This window comes from Pelophylax lessonae, assembly GCF_965119305.1.
Source record: "Pelophylax lessonae genome assembly, chromosome: 4".
NCBI lineage: Eukaryota > Metazoa > Chordata > Amphibia > Anura > Ranidae > Pelophylax > Pelophylax lessonae.
The window spans coordinates 262,758,112-262,781,453 of NC_138771.1; the positions used below are offsets into that span (position 1 = coordinate 262,758,112).

The 23,342-nt window shown below is 40.2% G+C and overlaps 1 protein-coding gene across 1 annotated transcript in view; it reads right to left on the reverse strand.

The window, feature by feature from the left end:
* Nucleotides 1-1,580: 1,580 nt before the first annotated feature.
* Nucleotides 1,581-23,342, reverse strand: part of KCNMB4 (potassium calcium-activated channel subfamily M regulatory beta subunit 4) — a 125,019-nt gene continuing 103,257 nt past the window's right edge. The window contains exon 3 of the mRNA XM_082256080.1: nt 1,581-2,133. Within this exon, the coding sequence (XP_082112206.1) occupies nt 1,965-2,133 (169 nt within the window). The 3' untranslated portion in view covers nt 1,581-1,964. The remainder of the gene's footprint in view (nt 2,134-23,342) is intronic.

Here is a 23,342-nt window from a genome sequence, read left to right on the forward strand (position 1 = left end):
TCTCAAGGAACAAGTCTGGCCATCTGTTGCTAGTAGATTCTGATTTTGTTCTTCTTTTATGCCATATATTATGTAAAAAGTTTATGAATTATGGATTATGGATTATGTTTACTTAACCGAACCTGCTATAGCAGCTATAGCAGTCTTCCTCTATAAATTGTACAATGAGCTTTGTCCTGTGAACAGCGAAGAAAAAACTTACGTTGACTGACTTAGCCTCTGTTAAAATTCAGTTTCCCAATTGTACTGTATGTTTATCCTACGATTTTCTGTTTTCACACTGGTTGCTAAATGCACATCTCCCGAATAATAATTCTACATATAACAAAATATATATTTACTTGTGTAGCAGGTGCAAAGGCTACTGGCATAATTTTAAATATGCTAAAAAAGAGTAAACTAATTAGCATAGGCACTTGCATAGCACCTAAATGGGAAAATACATACTTTTTCACTCAGGGGCCAGTCTCTCTCATAAAAGTGGCCCAAGCGGTGTAATCTCTGCTGAGTCACTTTTAGAAGCGTGGGGAGGGATCGTCCCCTCCCACTTGCCACTTTTCAGCTCTATCTGGTGGATCAGAAAGCCTGAAAAAGATCCAGGGCTGGCAGCAGCTGGGAACAGGGTTGAGCGAAGGAAAGATGGCCTCCGCGCATCTCTTAGCCCTAGAAGGACTGGAGCGACGTCAACGAAAGCCATTTTAAATTCTCTAGGGTCTCTGCTAACAATAAAATTATATATACACACACACATATATATATATATATATATATATATATATATATATATATATATATATATATATATTTATTTATTTATTACACACACACACACACACACACAAAATTTAAGGAACACTTTTTAATCAGAGTGTAGCATAAACTACTGGGATATTGATCTGGTCAGTTAAGTAGCAGAGGGGGTTGTTAATCAGTTTCTGCTGCTTTGGTATTAAGGAAATTAACAATAGGTTCTAAGAATTTTTACTTGTAAAACAAGTGTCATAAAAGGCCTAGTCAGCAAGTGTATAGTAATAGATACACTATAGAATGAGTGCCATTACTGTCTGCTTGGCAATTGTGAAAGATTTTTTTTTTTTTTTTTTTTTTTTAGCTAAGAAGGCCAATTTACCAGTTTGATGGTGGGAAGGCTGATGCAAAGAGGATGTGTTCTTTTCATATAAATTTTTGCCCGCAATCCACCTTTCTAAAGTGCAGCTTATTATAACCTCAAAGAGATTTGTCATAAACTTCTATAGTTTCAACACATAACCACAGGTTGTCATGTGCTTTTCAAGGAGGATTGTACTAGAAGTACCTAGTTCATAGATACAGCAGATCAGATGTGAGGCACAAAGTTGTTTGGTATTACTATACCAGCTACATGCCCCTGACCCACGATCAGAACATTGCAGCCGTTCCTTAGAAGGTACAAATAAAACTATATTTTATGAATATTGATCATTAAAAAGACAAGAATTTAAAATTTGTTGAATGAGATTACATATTTCTAGGTGACTTCAGACCTATAAAACCAATAAATATCAAAGTAGAGAAAATCAAAGATAAAAAACCAACAGAGCTAGAACATAAAAAAGCACACTTTAATATTTGAGAATTACATGGTACAAAATAAACCGAAATCTTTTGACTGAGACTTTACATACCAAATAAAAAATATTTTATCGCAAAGGTGAAATGAAAGTTTCAGTCTGCTTCACTTTACACTTGGCCAAATATGAGTCATTACATTACTTCTTGTATATCTGCGTCTGTTGTGAGCCATTCTGGGCATTCATCCCACAGGAAACAGCAGTCTAGAAAAAGTCTGAATAAATATCCTGCCTTTAACTCGAATCCTCAAAATATTAAGTTCAGAAAAATAGAGATGAAGAGGCAACAAGAGGACTATAGGTAAATGGGGTTTTGGTTTGGACTGAAGCTTCCATTTTTAGTTTTTGTTCAATCTATGAAAATTTTCTTTTCTGTATAGCTTCTGCTTTAACAGCCAGACTCCTTGCACATATGGTGAGAACCACGATCAGTACACCCACGAGGAAAGTTACTAGTGGCCACAAGAAGCAATGCAGTAGGACATTTGCATCGTGAGATCTTTTCAGCAGCACATCTTCAGGCCTGAAAGAGAGTAATCACACATACATTATTTCAGATCTAAATATACCTCCACAATGAGCAAACTTTGTAAGTAGCTCACTTCTTTTTCAAATTCTTTATTTATAGTAGAGGTATAAGGCATTCAGTACAGTCGAGAACAAGTGCATAAATCAGACTAGCATGACAGGTTGAACAGAGATAATACAAAACTCATAAGAGCCAACATGGTTATCAAGCGAACAACCCACCCATGGTCCAGAGAACATGACACAGTCAGTAGAGCGAGATCTCTGACATAGGCCAGCTAACATATTCCATATAAGCATAGATGAGACAAAGAACATGGGAAATGCTGATAGGCCGATACAACTCCAGGTCAAGTCCCGCACCCACCGACATCTATTAATGGCCGGTATACGGGAGCAGGAAGCACATCCTAGGCAGCACGTGGCCACAGCATCTGCACAATAATGAGTCAACTGCAAGCATGCCCGAGGGGAAAGGAAGAGTTTTTATGCCTGAGAGTCAGGCGTAGGTCAGAGAGAGCATAAGTAGCTCACTTCTAAGGCAAATATTGATTTTATCAAAAGCCAAAAAGTTTTTCTTGGTTGGGTGGTACATTCAAAACCTTTTAACTCTTTTATAAAACTTTTTTCTAGATCAAATATGTATATATATTTATTTATTTATTTATTTTTTTTTACACACACATATACAGTGCTTCCGGAAAGTATTCACAGCGCTTGACTTTTTCCACAATTTGTTATGTTACAGCCTTATTCCAAAATGGATTAAATTAATTTTCCTCAGAATTCGACAAACAATACCCCATAATGACAATGTGAAAGAAGTTTGTTTGAAATATTTGCCAATTTTTTAAAAATAAAAAAGGAAAAAAATCTCATGTACATAAGTATTCACAGTCTTTACCATGGCACTCAAAATTGAGCTCAGGTGCATCCTGTTTCCACTGATCATTCTTGAGATGTTTCTACAACTTGGAGTCCACCTGTGATATATCCAGTTGATTGGACATGATTTGGAAAGGCACACACACCTGTCATATATATATATTTCCACATTTAACCATGCCTGTTAGAGCACAAACCACGCCATAAAGTTCAAGGAATTATCTGTAGACCTCAGAGACAGGATTGTATCGAGGCAAATATCTAGGGGAGGGTACAGGAAAATGTCTGCCGCATTGAAGGTCCCAATGAGCACAGTGGCTTCCATCATCCATAAATTGAAAAAGAACAGAACCACCAGGACTCTTCCTAGAGCGAGCCACCCGGCCAAACTGAGCAATCAGGGGAGAAGGGCCTTAGAGAGGTGCCCAAGAACCTGATGGTCACTCTGACAGAGCACCAGCATTTCTCTGTGGATAGAAAACTTTCCAGAAGGACAACCATCTCTGCAAATGGTCTGTGGAAAAAGTGAAACGCTGTGAATACTTTCCGGGTGCACTGTGTGGGTATTTGTTATATATATATATATATATATATATATATATATATATATATATATATATATATATATATATATATATATATATATATATATATATATATATATATATATATATATATATATATATATATATATATATATATATATATATATATATATATATAAAAAACAGACAAAAGAGTCCCAGAGCAATACAATTTTGCTAAGGACAACAGCAATAAAAACCTTTCAGGCAGAGACAAGACACTGCAATTAAATTCAGTTGTAGTTGAATTTCACCTTGAGCTGTTGATCTCTGTAAATGACCAGCTTCATTTCAACATGTGCAGGAGCAAACAAGAGCTCCTCCTGTTGGCTGGATAAAAGGCTACATAATTTAAAAATGTAATATTAGCATAAGAAAAAAAACAAATACCTATAGCCTAATGGCTATAAAAAAATAAAAAAAAAGTATTAGTATAAAACCACTACACGTTCCATTTAAATGGGGTACAGATGTTGTAGACCCTCAGCTGTAGAAAACTGCCCTGCTCCTTAATTCCTGCTAGTACAATTGTTATGCACAATAAATTACCCAGATAAAGCTGTTTATGCATTACAATATACATATATTAATAATCTAAGTAATATAAGCCTGTAGATACATGTTAGACCCTTAGATTTCATTAAACTGAATAGATAAATGGTTTGATGAGATGTTAGGTTTGCAGCTTATGTAACATTCATTTTTTTTTTTTTTTAGTAAAAAGGTAGACAAAGGAAACTAATGTGGGATCTGATGGCTCATCATTAGCTACAAGGACTTCTTCAAGCATAAAATAAGCTGACATAACAAAAAAAAAAGAAGAAGAAAGAAGAAAGAAGGAAGAAGGAAGAAGAAGGACTCTTTACATAGCCAGGAATGCATTAACCCTACGCAATGGCAATGGAGAATGTGAGACCTGCAGTGCACAGCTGAAGCCCTAAGCTGGAATTCAAGCAGATTGTGAACCAGCACAGCAATCTCCGTCCATCGTCTCTTATTTCACATATAGGCAAATAACAGCCTAATGCCCCATACACACATGCAGATTATCTGCAGACTTTTGTCTGCAGACTTACCAAAACCATGTAATATGAGGTCAAACCTAAACACTTTCAATTTGTATGCAATCCGGCAGGCCCTTGCACTACATAGAAAAGGTAAGTCTGCAGACAAAAGTCTGCAGATAATCTGCACGTGTGTATGGGGCATTAGTTATAGCTATAACTAAAGCTGTTGGAGGCTGAAACGCATCAGCATGATTGTTGGAAGATCTTTTCTCTTATTTGAAATAAAAGTAATTTGGGAGGAATTTGCAGAGTGCCAAAGTAATTTTTAATGGTTTGGGCCCACCATCTTTTGGCATGACCCATAGCATGTAAGCATTGCAGTCCAAGTCCCAGGTCAGTGAAGCTTTGGGTACACATGTATTTAAACAATACCAAACCAATCTCCTCAGACTAGGTGAACCGCTGAAAAAGAAAAGAAACGCCCCACTATTCATTTTATGCGCTTTGCTCTTTTGATCATATTCTAGGTCTCATGACTAAGACAATAGATGATGGGAGGATTTTCTAAATCCCAGCAGGTATTTAATCTGAGGAGAGGTCTAGTTTCTTATTCTGCTTTACAAACGTGTGCACTTGCTGCTTTATTTGCTTGGGACCCAATGTGCAGTGCTTGGACAGCAGGGAACATATATTGCTACCAACAATATAACCATGGGCATAATTAGAAACTACAGGCTCCTGTAACATAGCCCCCACCCCACTAACCAAAATAAAAATGTAAAAAAATACATCCATACTTACCACGCTGTAAAAATACTAACAATTATTTTCTGATGCTTCCTTTTGACATTATTGACTATTTACAAAGTTGTGAATAGCTGTGATCACACAATCTTGTAAGATATGATTTTTTTCTCCAGGAACATTTTTCAAACCCCAAATTTTCCCATTAATTATCATTAATTTTTCAGCCATTTTTTTTTTTTATTTTTGAGAAGCCTAGTTGCAACTTACCACATTTATAAAGATACAACATAGACTCTGGAGAAGAAATGAACATGGTAAGTTTGGTGCTATAATGTAATTGCTTGTAATATAGGTCTACAGTTTTCTCGGTCTAAAATTCGAACTCACCAAATGTTCTCCAGTTTGCTAGAGATGTGCTGAGGGCCAGGACACTACAGAGGCCGGCGAGACATTGCAGTTTGGAGGTGCAGTCCGGGGCTGAGGACAAACCCCTAACGTAGATTACACAGGGAGACGGGCTCTCCCAGACAGGTTCTTCTCTATGATGTAACTGGGTCCCTTTAAACATTAGACAACAGATGGGGCAAAATCGAATTTATTTGGAGCAAGGCACAAGAACCCCAATGGGGAGTTCTTGGGAACAACATGATCTGACTGATTAAAACACCTTGCCCGATTTGCTGATGCGTTTCTTGGCACTGGAACTGCACATGGATTCCCCAGCCTCTAAGAATGACACAGAGCCTCTGCCAGATGCTCCCTCTCCAGCCTGGTGCTTTGGTGAGCACTGGAGGGGCAGAGCACAGTGCCTGACAGTCACTGCTCTCTGCTCAAAGCGGACCAAGAACTTAGCAATCAGTGCTCATGTGATCGCTCAATTCTTGGTGTTATGGGACCAATGGTGCAGTCATAAAGGGGAGCATGAAGGTTTGTTTTCTATGTAGCCCACACTTCTTTAAATCTTGCCCTTGGCTGACTTTTGTCTACAAAAAAAATTGACACAAAAGAGCACTTGAGAACATGTTTGGTGAACATTTACTATCCATTTTGGTATTTATAGAACAAAAATCATTACCTATAAATGTCATATTGTACTGCAGAAGTTAGATAGCCCGAAAAGCTCATTTTCACATTAGTCAAGTGACAGATAGCAGGTATTTAAACGTGACATTACCATACATTTACTCTCCTTGGTAGTAACAAAAGCATGAACACTGCTTTAAAGGGGGATACTATAAACGTTCTCACAGCACATTCACTGCAAGTACAAGAAAACTGCACTAGCCGTTTAACAGCATTTTTTATAGTACATTTTCTTTCAAAGTAAGCATGTTGTGATGGCATGAACCTTTTTTTTTGTATAAAACAGATGTTTTCAAGTGCATTTTTTTTTTTTTTTACTTCTAACATTTCAAAGAGACATCACACACAAAAGTGATATTTCTGTTCTAGTCCGTGTGAAATTGTCTGTTGGCTTCTTATAGCGCTCATCTCCAAATCATAATTAAAGTTTGTAAAGCAACTAAATGCATGAATATTTATATATTAACTGGCTTATTGGTCAAAAGACAAGTACAGCAATTACATTTTAGTTACTCCTTCCTGCCTATGGAACAACGAAGGAGCAGCAACACACTAGTAAAGACATGTTCTCCCTCCTGTAAACATGGGTACAGTGTTAGACTAACAGCAATATATAATACAGTAAAAGCCCTACTGGCTGACCAGTATGGCTCTTCCATCTCCCTGCGTAAGTTTGGTTTGGCATTGGAATTAAAGTGTTACTAAACCAACAGTAAAATCAGTCTGTATTTGCAGTAAAGCATACAAACAATTCAGCCAAGCGCTCACTCCAAAGGGGAAGACTGGCGTGCTGCTCTCCTCAGGCAGGGAACTCCAACATAAGTACATAAAAGCAAAATTTTGAAGATAACCGCGCTATGCTAATGTACACATGAGCAGCAGCTTATATAGTGTGACAAACACTTAAACAAAAATTATATCAAGGTAAGCCGCGCTAAGCAGTGAATTTGTGCTATAACACACAAAATATTATATATGGTGAAAATACCAAGTTAAATACTTGAAATATACAGTAAATAAAAATAATAACAACAACAACAACTTGAATGTGACATACACCCAACCAGGAAGTGTGTAAAGCAAGTTGTGTGCAGAGTTAATTAAAGTTCAATAGTCCCTATAAGGACCCAAAAAATCAACAGTGACAAATAAAAAGGTCAAAAATGATCTTGACCACAAAAACTGCTGGAAAACTCCTGGGGATCAATCCAGTAGTCCGCGTGAGGTTCCAAAGTGTTAGATCACTCCTATTGCAAGGAACAGCCACTAGATACGCAGACTGCTTACCAGATTGAGGTATATCAAGTGCCTGATTCAAAGGTGTACGCTCCCAGTATCCTCAATAGGATAGACCTCTGGATAAATTCCAACCTCAGACGACAGGAAAAGCTCAACAAACATGGACCACGTGCATGTAAAAAATGATACAAGATCCCATAGTGTAACACTGTATAGTTGTTATGGGTGTATATATCACAAATGTACACCCAATGGTGAAATTTACACCTTAAGTGCAATCCACTTAATAAGGAATAAAGTGCTGAAGTGAAAGATATTGACCTCCACCAATATTAAAAGCTGCTTACCAGACATACAAATGAGTATAGCCAAAGGAAGTTGCAAATAAATGTGCCAAACCCCAGTCAGAGAAGCGACCAACACCCACATGCACAAGCTGCTTACCAGATGTACACAATTAAGTGCCAGTATCAGATAATTTGTTTGAGGGAATTAAAGCCAAAGGAAGGAAATCCCAAGGTGTGCGGAAACTTCAGTCAGGAGCGTGACCACCACCGACATACAAAAACTGCTTACCAGATAAATTCAGTAATAAGCCAATGTCCAATGCCAGTAAACTCAGGATCATAGAATTCAGCAGGTCCCAACATGGAGGAATGCCTCCAAACGATATCCCCAGCAGGCATAAAAACATCAGAAATAGAGAGCGTTTGTTTGAATGAGCCGCCGGCTGGTCGACTCTTCCACCCGTCCTCAATCTCGTATTGGTGACGTCAGCACGCCACGACCGACGTACGTTTTATCAGATATGACGTGACGTGAGGTACATAAAAGAAAAGCAAAAGGAGGCGCAAAACAGTGCATTACCCGTGGTCACGGTTTAAAAAATTTTAATAAAATGCCAAATGCATACACAGACATGAAGATATTTAAAATCGTGTTAAAAGAATCCATCACACATGAACTGGAACATGTCCTTGAAGAAAGGACCGCTAACGCATTTCGAGAGTCAAGCTCCCTTCCTCAGAGCTGAGCATAACAGTAGCAGATCAAAATATATATAGTGGCTTCAAATGAACCAGTTCCTCCCCCCCAGAGGGAGTGGGTGGGACCGTCCAGTGCTCCAAAAGGCCTGCTCCGCCTTTGATGAACATTAACCCTCAAAACATCTGTGGCCACTAACTAAAAACCCAAGTGGAAGAATAAATAAACAAAAACAAACAAAAGGACCCACAGGATCATGGAATGTGAACCAGGAAAGCTATGCCAAAATTTATATATGAGAACATAATATTTTGTGAGGTTGTAGCTATGTGTGCACACACTCTGGATGGGCTCTTGCTAATTGCCCAGTGAGGCAAAAGGATCACAGCCACAGCATACCTGTATGTGCAAACCTGTCTGGTCACCCCCAAGCAGCACCCATCTAAATGAGCCTTAAAAAAGGAAGCCATTATTAATTTGGGCATTTGAATTTGAATACTTGTAATGATTTGTTAACAAAACATAGCCACCAACCCAAAACCCACAAATCTTGCAGACAACCACATTGTTCCTCAAGGTTCTGTTCTCCCATGCTGTAACTCACAATGTGGGGTGTCTGTCAGTATTTTCACCGCTGAACACAAATCTGAAGCTTTTCAATCAGCCCCTGGCCACATTTAGTCCTGCCTACTGCTTTCTGGATTGAAGCACTGCCTCTGTTACTAAAACTCTGCAACTGTAAGCATTGTTTTAAGGATTTGGCTCAGTCAGGAAAGGTAAAATGCCTTTCATTTAATTTATGAGGATTGTGTACTTTTAATATTTATTAAAATTCTAGAAGATAAAATACCATTGACTGTACAGATAAAACATTTGGATGGGATTCATTTTTTGTGTGACCTTTATCTTTTCTCTTAATCCAACACAAGCCTTACTGTATATGGCACAGTAATAGAATGTTCCCACACACTATGTACATTATGAATAGGTTTGTGATGCATAGGGTCCCTTTTTTTACTATCTACCTAAAATAAAATAAAAATCAAGGCAAGTGAAAAGTATGAGCCTCCAAAACTGGGAGACATCCTTTAAAAAAGGAACCTGCCAGGTTAGGCACACAGGAGCTACAATTGCTGACCCAACTTTGAAGGTGTATGTTCTGGGACTAAAATTGTCCTAGCTTTACTACTTGTGATTCACGGACCTGATACAAGCATGTGCCGATCTAGAACAAAGACAAGGAGTTTACAGCTAATCCAAAAGGAAGAGACCCTCTCCACCTCTCAATACTTTAGGATATGCGCCTACACTATGGGTGCTCAACCTGTGGTCTCCAGCTATTACAGAACTACAAGTCCCATGATTCATTGCAAGCCAGTGACAGTTACAAGCATGACTTACAAAGGCAGAGGCATGATGGGACTTGTGATCCTCAAGCTATTGCGGAACTACATGTTGAGCACCCATGCCCTGAAAAATGCTAAATAAAATAGAACTCTTTAAAAATTACCCTGCTTTAGAGGCTAGATCCAGAACTAATAAATTTTGAAACTACATTTTATTCATATTAACATAAAACATCCAAAGCAACAATTTAGGTTTTATCTCTTACTTCGTTCATTATTTTAAATGAAGACCTTTTACACTGAAACGGTTGCTAAAATTAAAACTTGATAACAAATAAAGCTCATGTCAGCATTACCAAACCAATTGATTTTGAATAAGCTCTCGCACTTCTAGGTGCCCACTTTATTGGTTTTCTATTGCTGTTTGTGTTCCCATTGAGGAGAGATTTCAGTTTTGGTTTTTAGCACTGTCTGTGCTAGTTGAAGTGATTTTCTCTTATTTCCTATTGTCTTGGCAGCAGTCCCCTGAACAGGAAGTGAGAAGAAATCTGCCTAATGGGACACACACACACAATAAAATCATACAGAGATCTTAAGGGGTTACTAAACTCAGGGCCCTACATTCACTATATCTGTACACAGAATATGGAAATGCAATAAGTTAGTAAATATAAACAGATAAATACCTTTTTTTCATCAGCAGTATATAGCAGCCATGTGACTGAGTGGGGAGCCAGGTGGGATGGACATCTTAGCTGATTGTTGCATGTGTAATATAGAACACTGCAGTAGGATGTACAGTGGTGTTATTTCATTTATGGAAATCACTGCCTCTTAAACCCCACTATAGCCTGTGTCCTCATGCTTTTATGGGAGGTCATCCATCAATCAAGATGTGACATCCAACCCACTGTGTTCTTTTTTAGTTACTGGGCATGGAGGAGGAGGGAGGGACTGGACTGTAATTTAGGATTTGTATACACGCCCAAAAATATGTGAGGTCACTACCATGTGACCTGACTAGCTCCGATCAAAACAGGAAATGTTCTTTCTAGGAATAGCGACCAATCTGAGCATGTGCTGCCTGACTCCACTCACTTATCCAGACTTGTCCAGGGGGAGGATCTGTGCATTCATCACATCATCAAATAGCCTTTTTACACAATGCAGAGGATTAACCCCTTAGCTTCCACAGTGAGTAAAACAATTATGCTATTCTGCATAGACAGACTGATTTTACTGTTGTGGTTATAGTAACACTTTAACCTTTTAGGAAGATTTAGAAAGACAATGAAGACATAAAACAGCATTTAAAATGGTTTAGTATGCAGAAGTATTTCTTATGTATACCTGCAATACATTTAAAAGACTAAAGACATTATATACATACATTTTATTTTTATGAAATATCTTTTTTGCACGGTTAAAAATCTTATATATATATATATATATATATATATATATATATATAAATAAATATAGATTCAGATTTTATAAAAAAAAAAAAAAATTGGGCAGGTGCTCAGGAAGGCTGTCATCATCATTTCATCCAGCTGGAGCATATGCCTTGTGTGCCGTATTTCATACCAATTACCATTCTTGCATAGAACTTTGTATAGAGGTGAGAATCTGTTCCTTTTCTTAGACGTCTGCCTGTGTGCTACTGCTGACAAGCCTATGCATTTTTAAACGATAGCAGATTTCTAGCACTGTCTGGTGACCTGAGATCTCAACTTCCTCTACTGGGGAAAAAGCTTTGTCCTTACAACCAAGTGGATAATGTGCATACTGGCCAGCATTGTACAATCTCCTTATCACAGCCAAATAAAAGCTGCATTTTCATAGCACAGCTTGTGTTCAGTCATTTACAATATCTAATAATTCTTGGCTGATGATGGTTATGAAACGTATACAATTTTCTCTCTCAACTCTCACTAGAAACAAAAGGATGACAAGGGTCCTCTGCAAAGAATCTTCAGAACAACTTCCAAGAGTGTCAAGTTCTACTTGTGTGCTGCACGTAGTGGTTTCTGTAGCTATGTAGGGGCCTATAGGAGAAATCGTAGAGTGCAGCACAGGACCTGCCATCTGACATTCTTAAAGGAGTAGTATGGGAAAGCAAAAATAGGTAGTACATGTTATCCTTATACTTACATTACATTTCTTTCCTTAGTCCTTTAGTTTCGGCAGTACAGGCTTTTGAATAGTCAAGAAGCAGCCTCTAACTGTTCTCTCTCGGTTTAAAAGATTACAGGGGGTGGATACAGCTCCACAATCCAGCCCCTCTTTCAGTCCCCTCCCTCTCTTGGACATGTGGCCGTGCTTGCTGAAGAGGCATACGCCCCAGCTACTATCTAGAGTGAACACGCTTTTCACGTGCCTCCGTTTCTATGGTAGCATGTCCCCAGCTAAAACCCAGAAACAGAGGCAGCGTGACACAAGTAGTGAAGTGTGCTCAACTCCCAGCAGCTTTGGACGATTTTTCCCTGGATGTTATCTTGCTCTCTCCTCTGCAAGAGTCCAACATCCCCTCCAGTGGAGAACAGGGGGGGGGGGGGGGGGGGTGTCACTGAACACTTTTCATGTCCAGCTATCCCGTGGAAAAACACAGGTATGAATGCTACACATGCCACTGTTAATACAGAAGAGTAATATGACCGGTGGCAGTGAGACAGGCATCCAGGAAGCACAGAAACATAAAGGTACTGATCAGAAGTTTTTTTTGTGTGTGGGGGGGGGGATTGGATTTTCATATATATGTTATTTGAGGATTCTCATGGCAGCTTAATGATCTTTAGGGGAGCCATTGACATCCAGATGTCCTGGGACCCAATAACATCAGTACCTACCACCTGCTTTGTCCGGCTGAATATGCAAACTAAGGTGTGGTATAATTTAGATCGGTAGGTAGATTTCCCTGTTCTGATGGCTCCGATAGATCTAGCAATATCTTACCATGGAATTTTATATCAAGGGGGTCCCCCACAATGCTTGCTTTTTGTATTACCTTTTAAGTCACATGTACAAGCCTTATATTCAGGTGAAACGACTTTCTCCTCTTGTGGAGGCTCTATCCTTTGACTTTAGGAGATCTTGCTACCCTATATAGCAATCCATTATCTAGATATCTGTGTTCTCAGGTTCTTGTATGGTGATGCACTTTTTATCCTATATATATTTTTGATGGTGACCACCCCTGCCTTACATGGTCCCAACGCCTGCCCGGGGACATGATTTGCGTTGCCCCTGACGTCAGGAAGCATGTTCTTACACATTTGATATATGTCTACATGTATATTTTCTTTTATTTTTGTGATTCAATAAATAGGTTTTTAATATGATAATGTTTTTGATCTATTTGGGACCATCCCTCCCATATCGGCCCTTTAAAGTTCCACTATTCTTTAGGATTGTGTTTTGGCGTTTCATATCGGGATGATGGCCAGTCAATCACGGAACATTGTTTAAATTATTCCAGAAGAGGTGACATGGTAAAGGGCATATTACCTGTTCCCTGTGTTTGTTCTCTGAAATGAACACAGTGCTATGTGTAGACAGCATACCTACAGTGCATTGCGGAAGTATTCAGCCCCCTTGAACTTTGACCTTTTGCCACATTTCAGGCTTCAAACAAAGATATAAAACAAATCTTTTTTTGAAGAACCAACAAGTTAGTACACAATCATGAAGTGGAACGAAATTTATTGGATATTTCAAACTTTGTTAATAAATAAAAAACTGAAAAATTGGGCGTGCAAAATTATTCAGACCCTTTACTTTCAGTGCAGCAAACTCTCTCCAGAAGTTCAGTGAGGATCTCTGAATGATCCAATGTTGACCTAAATAACTAATGATGATAAATAGAATCCACCTGTGTGTAATCAAGTCTCCGTATAAATGCATCTGTACTGTGATAGTCTCAGAGGTCCGTTTAAAGCGAAGAGAGCATCATGAAGAACAAGGAACATACCAGGCAGGTCCGAGATACTGTTGGAGAAGTTTAAAGCCGGATTTGGATACAAAAAGATTTCCCAAGCTTTAAACATCCCAAGGAGCACTGTGCAAACGATAATATTGAAAATGGAAGGAGTATCAGACCACTGACACGAAGACCTGGCCGTCCCTCTAAACTTTCAGCTCATACAAGGAGAAGACTGATCAGAGATGCAGCCAAGAGGCCCATGATCACTCTGGATGAACTGCAGAGATCTACAGCTGAAGTGGGAGACTCTGTCCATAGGACAACAATCAGTCGTATACTGCACAAATCTGGCCTTTATGGAAGAGTGGCAAGAAGAAAGCCATTTCTTAAAGATATCCATAAAAAGTGTAGTTTAAAGTTTGCCACATGCCACCTGGGAGACACACCAAACAAACACTCCAAACATGTGGAAGAAGGTGCTCTGGTCAGATGAAACCAAAATCAAACTTTTTGGCAACAATGCAAAATGTTATGTTTGGCGTAAAAGCAACACAGCTCATCACCCTGAACACACCATCCCCACTGTCAAACATGGTGGTGGCAGCATCATGGTTTGGGCCTGCTTTTCTTCAGCAGGGACAGGGAAGATGGTTAAAATTGATGGGAAGATGGATGGAGCCAAATACAGGAAGAAAACCTGATGGAGTCTGCAAAAGACCTGAGACTGGGACGGAGATTTGTCTTCCAACAAGACAATGATCCAAAACATTAAGCAAAATCTACAATGGAATGGTTCACAAATAAACATATCCAGGTGTTAGAATGGCCAAGTCAAAGTCCAGACCTGAATCCAATCGAGAATCTGTGGAAAGAACTGAAAACTGCTGTTCACAAATGCTCTCCAGCCAACCTCACTGAGCTCAAGCTGTTTTGCAAGCAGGAATGGGCAAAAATGTCAGTCGCTCGATGTGCAAAACTGATAGAGACATACCCCAAGCGACTTACAGCTGTTATCGCAGCAAAAAGGTGGCGCTACAGTTTTTTTATTTGTTAAAAAAGTTTGAAATATTCAATAAATTTTGTTCCACTTCATGATTGTGTCCCACTTGTTGTTGATTCTTCAAAAAAAAAATTACAGTTTTATATCTATGTTTGAAGCCTGAAAGTTCAAGGGGGCCGAATACTTTCGCAATGCACTGTATGTTCAGTACATAGCAGCTCTGCAGGGGAGAGGGAAACTGACAACTCCCTGTCGTCTAAAGTGAAATATCCCTGTTTGGACCCTGGATATTTCCCAAGAGTATCCTTTATCTGCTTGCTGACCATATACTGTACGCACACGGCTCTTCTGTGCAGAATCATGTACCTGTACATGATCCTGCACTTCTGGGTCTGGGGGCGCACACGCGCCACTGGCAAACCGGTTCCGCTGTGATTGGGCACAGCGGGAGCCAATCAGCAGGTCCGGCAGACATGGATCTTGTTGTTTGTTAGGCAGGGACATTGATCCATGCTTTCCATTGTACAAGCCCCTCCCCAATTGTTATTATTATATAGGATTTATATCACGCCAACAGTTCGCGCAGCGCTTTACAATATGAGGGAAGACAATACAGTTACAAAACAGTTTAATACAGGAGGTATTAGAGGGCCCTGCTCGTTAGAGCTTACAATCTAGAAGGGAGGGTAAGTGAAACAAAAAAGGCAATAACTGTGGGGGATGAGCTGATGTAAAAAATGGAAGTACAGTTAGGTGTGGGTAGAATAGGCTTCCCTGAGGAGGGTTTTCAGGGATCATCTAAAAGCTAATAGAGTAGGAGATAAATTGGACAGATTGGGGTAAGGAGTGCCCTAGGATTATCATCCCATCATCACTATCCCCTGTGCTCCTATACCATCCCAATCCCCTGTGCTCCTATACAGTACCATCTAAATTACAAAATAGACAATTCAGGCGCTGTGCAATGATACTCCGTTCATAAAATGGTGAAATAAAACTGAAATCCCCTCGCAGCTGGGGAGCTCAATGAAAGCGCTGAGGGATTCTACAAGTCTGTACAGCCACACACCAGTGTTGTGAAAGCTTGTGGCTGGTAATTGTAGTTCCACATAGGTGACAGACAAAAACCACAGTTAATGCAAACATAAAATGTTTATTGGTCCAACAACAAACTTAAAAAGGATAGAAAGGCTCTTGTGTAAACAGACTAGACTGTGTAAGTATCAATCACATGTTGCAATAATCCCACATGGACGGGACTAGAAAAGCTGAAAAAACATACCATTAATCAAGCAGGTGCTGGAGGGGAGGGAGAAGGCCATCTTCCCATGTAAAACCACTCGTTCTCCCAGATGGAAAAAAACAGATGCTGTATAAAGGATATGGTGAAGAGCCCAATGTGTACCACTATGATGGACTACTGGCACAGTGTGGAAAAGACAGGGAAGTATTTTGCAGGCAAGGATGCAAAAAGGCACAAAAAGTCAGGGATGTATATGGCAGCCAAAGATGGCATGAGTATGTGCAGCAAGGATGTGGGCTCGCCAATCAATCCCAGGACAATCCTCAGACTCAGGCAGAGGATGGATAGTTGAAGCTTCCGAACGGCGTACCAGATTCAATGTCACGGCTGCTGTGGTCACTGGATGCGGTGAGTGTTGGGACACCAGAGGATAGCAACAATGTTCCGCCGGCTGGCCGAAGACCCGAACAAACCCGGATTTGGCGTTGGTTTGGGTCTCTGATGTAAAAATCCAGAAGCGATGTCATGACATCACTTCTAGGTACTGGAACCTTAAAAGGCGCCAGATTTAAAAACAAAAAAAAAACAAAAAAACAGTCAAAACAGCCAAACTTGGCGTTTTGAGTGCTTTTAAGTGCAGAGGAGGGATTTGGGGTAATTTAGACCCCAGATCCCTTCATACAGTGTACCTGTCACTGCATATTACTGTCACAAGGGATGTTTACATTCCTTGTGACAGCAATAAAAAAGTGATAAAAAAAATAATTTTGTGCGCAGTTTTAAAGCATGACATGTTAGGTATCCACTTTCTCGCCGTAACATCATTGTTTATATTCCTAGCTGTGTTGCTAGGACACAGCGCGACCCCGACCTTGGTAAAGAGCCAATGACATAGCTCTATCACAGCCGGTCACATGTAAATGAGGAGTGTCAGAGTGTGTGGTGAGGAGAGCCGATCAGCGGCTCTTCCTCAAAGGGGAGTCTAGGACAGGTTATCAGGGCACTGATCATCAGTGCCCCGATTACAGAAAAGTTAAAAACCAGTGCCCATCAGTGCTGCCAGTCAGTGCCCATTAGTGCCTGCCCATCGGTGCCACCTCATCAGTGCAGCCTATCAGTGCCCATGAGTGCCACTTCATCAGCGCACATCAGTGAAGGAGAAAAAATTACTTATTTTAAAATTTACTCACAGAAAATAAGAAAAGCTTTTTTTCAAAATTCTGTCTTTTCTTTTTTTTTTTTTTTTTTTAGAAAGAAAGAAAAAAGCCCAGTGGTGATTAAATACCACCAAAAGAAAGCTCTATTTGTGTGAAAAAAAGGATAAACATTTCATATAGGTACAGTGTAGAAATTGTCATTCAATGTGTGACAGCGCTGGAAGCTGAAAATTGGCCTGGGCAGGAAGGGGGTGAAAGGGCCCTTTATTGAAGTGGTTAAATTCATGAAAGTGTATTTCTTCCCAAAAAAATTGCATTTGAAAGACTGCTGCACAAAAACCATGTGACAAAATATTACAACGGTCACCATTTTATTCTCTGGGGTCTCTGCTAATTATATATATATATACACACACACACACATTATATATATATATATATATATATATATATATATATATATATATATATATATATATATATATATATATACATATACATATACATATACATATACATACACACACACACACACAAATAAATAAATGTTTGGGCGTTCCAAGTAATTTTCTAGCAAAAAATACTGATTTTAACTTGTAAGCAAGTTAAAAAAAACTTGCAGTGCTGGAAAAATTCAAGCAACAGTTGTCTTAGTGAAGTCCAGTACACCTAACATTTGGAAACTTCTGTTTGCACTCTGCAAAAAAGATAAAAAGGTATATAGATCCCAGAAACAACAGGTAATAAAACAATACAGATAAAAGCGAAGAGTAACCACTTTAAAAGGATGGCCATATGTTCACTAGAAAACCATTAGATACAGAAATGTTTTTTTGATCATCTTAGTACAGGTTAACCTTTAAAAATAGATAGTGTATTGATTTTATACATCACGTCCTAAATTGATTACTGATATTAGGGGTATGAGGCAGTTATCCTCAAACGCAAAACCACTTTAGTGTCCTGCACGTCAATTGCGAAATATAAAAATTTTCTTCTCTAAAAAAAGCAGTTGCATAAGCATAACAGAAAATGCCAATAATGTGATATGTTAGCAGTTCTATTTATCTGCTGCCAAACGTTATAATTAAATACCACCGTATAATCGCCTTGTGCTTTCCAGTCAAGAAAAATCCATTAACCAGTATTGCTGTAAATAGATTTTCTTCTGCATTTTCATTCACAAGGAAATTATCAGTTAGTATGAAAAAGTGCGTAATAAAATAAGCCTTTAGAGTGCAGCCAGGGTATTCAAAGTTGTGGTCTGCAGACTGCGTTCAATGACCCCATACATTACAGATACTATAGTTAAAGGCAACTTTATTACAGTTACCAATTTATGAAAGTTAAAACTTATGTGAAACTTTTTTTTTTAAGTCAATTGAAAATATGTGCAAGGTTGGAAAATTCTATAAGGGATACCTTATATAAGTTAACTGAATATATATGTGCAACACTGGACAATCCCAACTCCTCTTTATGCCACAAACATCCATACACTATATATGTGTTTGGACATATTTCGGACATATACAGTGCATTCATAAAGTATTTATAACCCCCTCACTTTTTTCAACAGTGTTATGCTGCAGCCTGATACTACAGTTTAAATCCATTTTTGTTTCATTACTCAACACTTACCACCCCATAAATGACAAAGTGAAAAGAGAATTTTAGAAATGTCTCTGAATTTATTAGAGAGAAAAAAAACTGAAATATCACATGTTCAATTATTCAGACCCTTTGCTCAGTACTCTGTTGAAGCACCTTTGGCAGCAAATGCAGCCTTGAGTCTTTTTCGATATGACACGGCAAGCTTTGCACACCTGGATTGGGGGATTTTCTGCCATTGTTCTTTGAAAATCCTCTCAAGCTCAGTCAGGTGGGGACTGTCAGTATACAGCCATGTTCAGGTCCCTCCAGAGATGTTCATTCGGGTTCAAAACTGGCCTCTGGCTGGGCCACTTTAGGACATTCACAGAGTTGTCTCCACTCCACTCCTGTGTTGTCTTGGCTATGTGCTTAGGATCGTTGTCATGTTAGAAGGTAAACCTTTTGGCCCAGTCTTAGGTCCTGGGTGCTGTGGAACAGGTTTTTAAATGAAGATAGCTCTGTACTTTGCTACCTTCAGCTTCCCATAAACCCCTGACTAGTCTCCTAGTCACTGCTGCTAAAAACACCCCCACAGCATGATGCTACCACCACCATGCTGCACTGTTAGGATGGTACTGGGTAGGTGATGAGCATTGCCAGGTTTCCTCCAGACATAACATTTAGAACTGAGACCAAACAGTGCAATCTTGGTTTCATCAGATCAAAGAATCTTGTTCCTCACAGTCTTAGGGTCCATTCACACTAGCGCGACTTGTCAGACGACTTGGTCGCCTGACAAGTCGCGGTCGGTCGCCTGCCATTGATTAGCACAGGACCCGTTCTAATAAGAGCGACACAAGTCGCTCCAACTTAGAAAAAGGGTCCTGTACTACTTTGGGGCGACCTGGAGGCGACTTGCATTGACTTCAATTATATGAAGTCCGCGCATGTCGCGCCGAGGTCGCGGTGCACAGCGACTTCACAGGTCGCCCTAGCAAGTTGTGTCGCCCCTGTCTGAATGGGCTCTTAGAGTCCTTCAAATGCTTTTTTTTTTGCAAACTGCAATCGGGCTTTCATGTGATTTGAAAGGCTTCCGTCTAGCTACTCTGCCATGAAGCCCAGATGGGGGGAGGGCTGCAGTGATGGTTGTCCTTCAGGAATGGTGTCCCATCTCCACATATGATCTCTGATCGTGGCCATTGGGTTCTTAGTCACCTCGCTTACACCCCCCCACCCCCCGATTGCTCAGTTTGTCCGGGCGACCAGCTCTTAGAAGAGCTCTGGTTGTGCCAAACTTCTTCCAATTGAGATTTATTGAGGCCACTGTACTCTTGGGACCCTTTAGTACAGCAGACATTTTTTGTAGCCTTCCCCAGATCTGTGCCTTGCACTAATCCGGTCTCTGAGTTCTGCAGGCAGTTCCTTTGCCCTCATGGCTTTTGCTTTGATACAATATGCATTGTCAGCTGTGAGGCCTTTTCCAAATCATGGCCAATCAAGTTAATTTAACACAGGTGGACTCCAGTCAGGGTGTAGAAACATCTCAGAAATGATTGAAAGAAATGGGAGGCACCTGAGCTAAGCTGCAAGTGTTGTTGCAAAGACTCTGAATACTTATGCCAATGTGATATTTCAGTTTTTCCCTTTTTAATAAATTTGCAGACATTTATAAAAATATGGGGGTTTATGGGAGGTGTTGGTATGGGGCGCTACCACCTTGCACAGCGAATTACTTCGTTGTATATGATCCAAAAGAAAGTGCACAGTGCTTATTGGTGAAATATTAAATGTGCAATATAGTGCAGATTTAAAATTAGATTAAATTAAAATTATAAAATTATAAACGGTAGTAATCGTGTATCAATTGGATTGTACCGTGTATGTGTCACTCATCGGATGTAAACAATCATATAGTGACCAGTGCAAAAAAAGTGCTATGTGCAATATAGGTGATCAATAGATACTTTATTGTGGCCTCCTTTGAAAGAGGAAACTGACATCCGTGGTGAATATTACAGAACACTATGCAGTGTAAAGTGAGAGAGTAAAAACGCCTGTGGCGCGTGTTAGGGGTGAGAAGTGCTAATACCGTGGGTAAAGCACTTACCAAAAAGTCCTCTCCCTTCTCACTCTAATATACTGTGTCTCCCTTCTCCTGATGCCTGTGAGAGCTGGTTGTTCCGTGCATACAGTTGCGCTTGCATCTAGGGAGTCAGTATACAAAAGACCAAGAGAGCTTCCATTGCGTAGTATAGTACATTATTGAGGGAAAAAATAGCATCGACTCACTGTTAGGAAGTTCACCGTCAGCTTGTTTGGTGTGTCTCCAGTGTTCGGCCGCGCGGTACTTCCGCGTTCCACCGGCCGGAGCCACCTAACCGGAAGTGACGTTGACGCTGCTTTGCCGCTCTACGCGTTTCGTCACTGCGACGTCATCTGGGGCGAAGCAGCGTCAACGTCACTTCCGGTTAGGTGGCTCCGGCCGGTGGAACGCGGAAGTACCGCGCGGCCGAACACTGGAGACACACCAAACAAGCTGACGGTGAACTTCCTAACAGTGAGTCGATGCTATTTTTTCCCTCAATAATGTACTATACTACGCAATGGAAGCTCTCTTGGTCTTTTGTATACTGACTCCCTAGATGCAAGCGCAACTGTATGCACGGAACAACCAGCTCTCACAGGCATCAGGAGAAGGGAGACACAGTATATTAGAGTGAGAAGGGAGAGGACTTTTTGGTAAGTGCTTTACCCACGGTATTAGCACTTCTCACCCCTAACACGCGCCACAGGCGTTTTTACTCTTACAGAACACTATGCAGTGTAAAGTGAGAGAGTAAAAACGCCTGTGGCGCGTGTTAGGGGTGAGAAGTGCTAATACCGTGGGTAAAGCACTTACCAAAAAGTCCTCTCCCTTCTCACTCTAATATACTGTGTCTCCCTTCTCCTGATGCCTGTGAGAGCTGGTTGTTCCGTGCATACAGTTGCGCTTGCATCTAGGGAGTCAGTATACAAAAGACCAAGAGAGCTTCCATTGCGTAGTATAGTACATTATTGAGGGAAAAAATAGCATCGACTCACTGTTAGGAAGTTCACCGTCAGCTTGTTTGGTGTGTCTCCAGTGTTCGGCCGCGCGGTACTTCCGCGTTCCACCGGCCGGAGCCACCTAACCGGAAGTGACGTTGACGCTGCTTCGCCCCAGATGACGTCGCAGTGACGAAACGCGTAGAGCGGCAAAGCAGCGTCAACGTCACTTCCGGTTAGGTGGCTCCGGCCGGTGGAACGCGGAAGTACCGCGCGGCCGAACACTGGAGACACACCAAACAAGCTGACGGTGAACTTCCTAACAGTGAGTCGATGCTATTTTTTCCCTCAATAATGTACTATACTACGCAATGGAAGCTCTCTTGGTCTTTTGTATACTGACTCCCTAGATGCAAGCGCAACTGTATGCACGGAACAACCAGCTCTCACAGGCATCAGGAGAAGGGAGACACAGTATATTAGAGTGAGAAGGGAGAGGACTTTTTGGTAAGTGCTTTACCCACGGTATTAGCACTTCTCACCCCTAACACGCGCCACAGGCGTTTTTACTCTCTCACTTTACACTGCATAGTGTTCTGTAATATTCACCACGGATGTCAGTTTCCTCTTTCAAAGGAGGCCACAATAAAGTATCTATTGATCACCTATATTGCACATAGCACTTTTTTTGCACTGGTCACTATATGATTGTTTACATCCGATGAGTGACACATACACGGTACAATCCAATTGATACACGATTACTACCGTTTATAATTTTATAATTTTAATTTAATCTAATTTTAAATCTGCACTATATTGCACATTTAATATTTCACCAATAAGCACTGTGCACTTTCTTTTGGATCATATACAACGAAGTAATTCGCTGTGCAAGGTGGTAGCGCCCCATACCAACACCTCCCATAAACCCCCACATTTCTTTACCCTTGTGGTAAGTTGGAGGCAGCATAACCATCTGATCCCCACACTCTGCATTTAAAACTGTTGATTCAGTGCTTGTGTTGCTATCCATAGCGCGGGTGCACCCCAAATCTCTTTTTTACTATTTATAAAAATATATGTCTTTACTTTGTCATTATGGGGTACTTAATTTTGACTATTGAGAAAAAAAATTATGAATTTAAACAATCGCAGTATCGAGCTGCAAAATAAATCTGAAAAAAGGGAAAGCCCCCATGTGTGCGGGGTGCAATCCATGCTTCAGCCCCGGGCCAGGCGTTCCCCTGGAGCGGCCCCTGTCCGCCTGCACCGGACTAGATTGCTTATGGATCGATGACACTAGTCAAAGGTAGTGTCTATGCCCTCACATTCTCTATCCCATATCCTACATCTATACCAAAACCTAACCCATATTCTCATTTTCAGA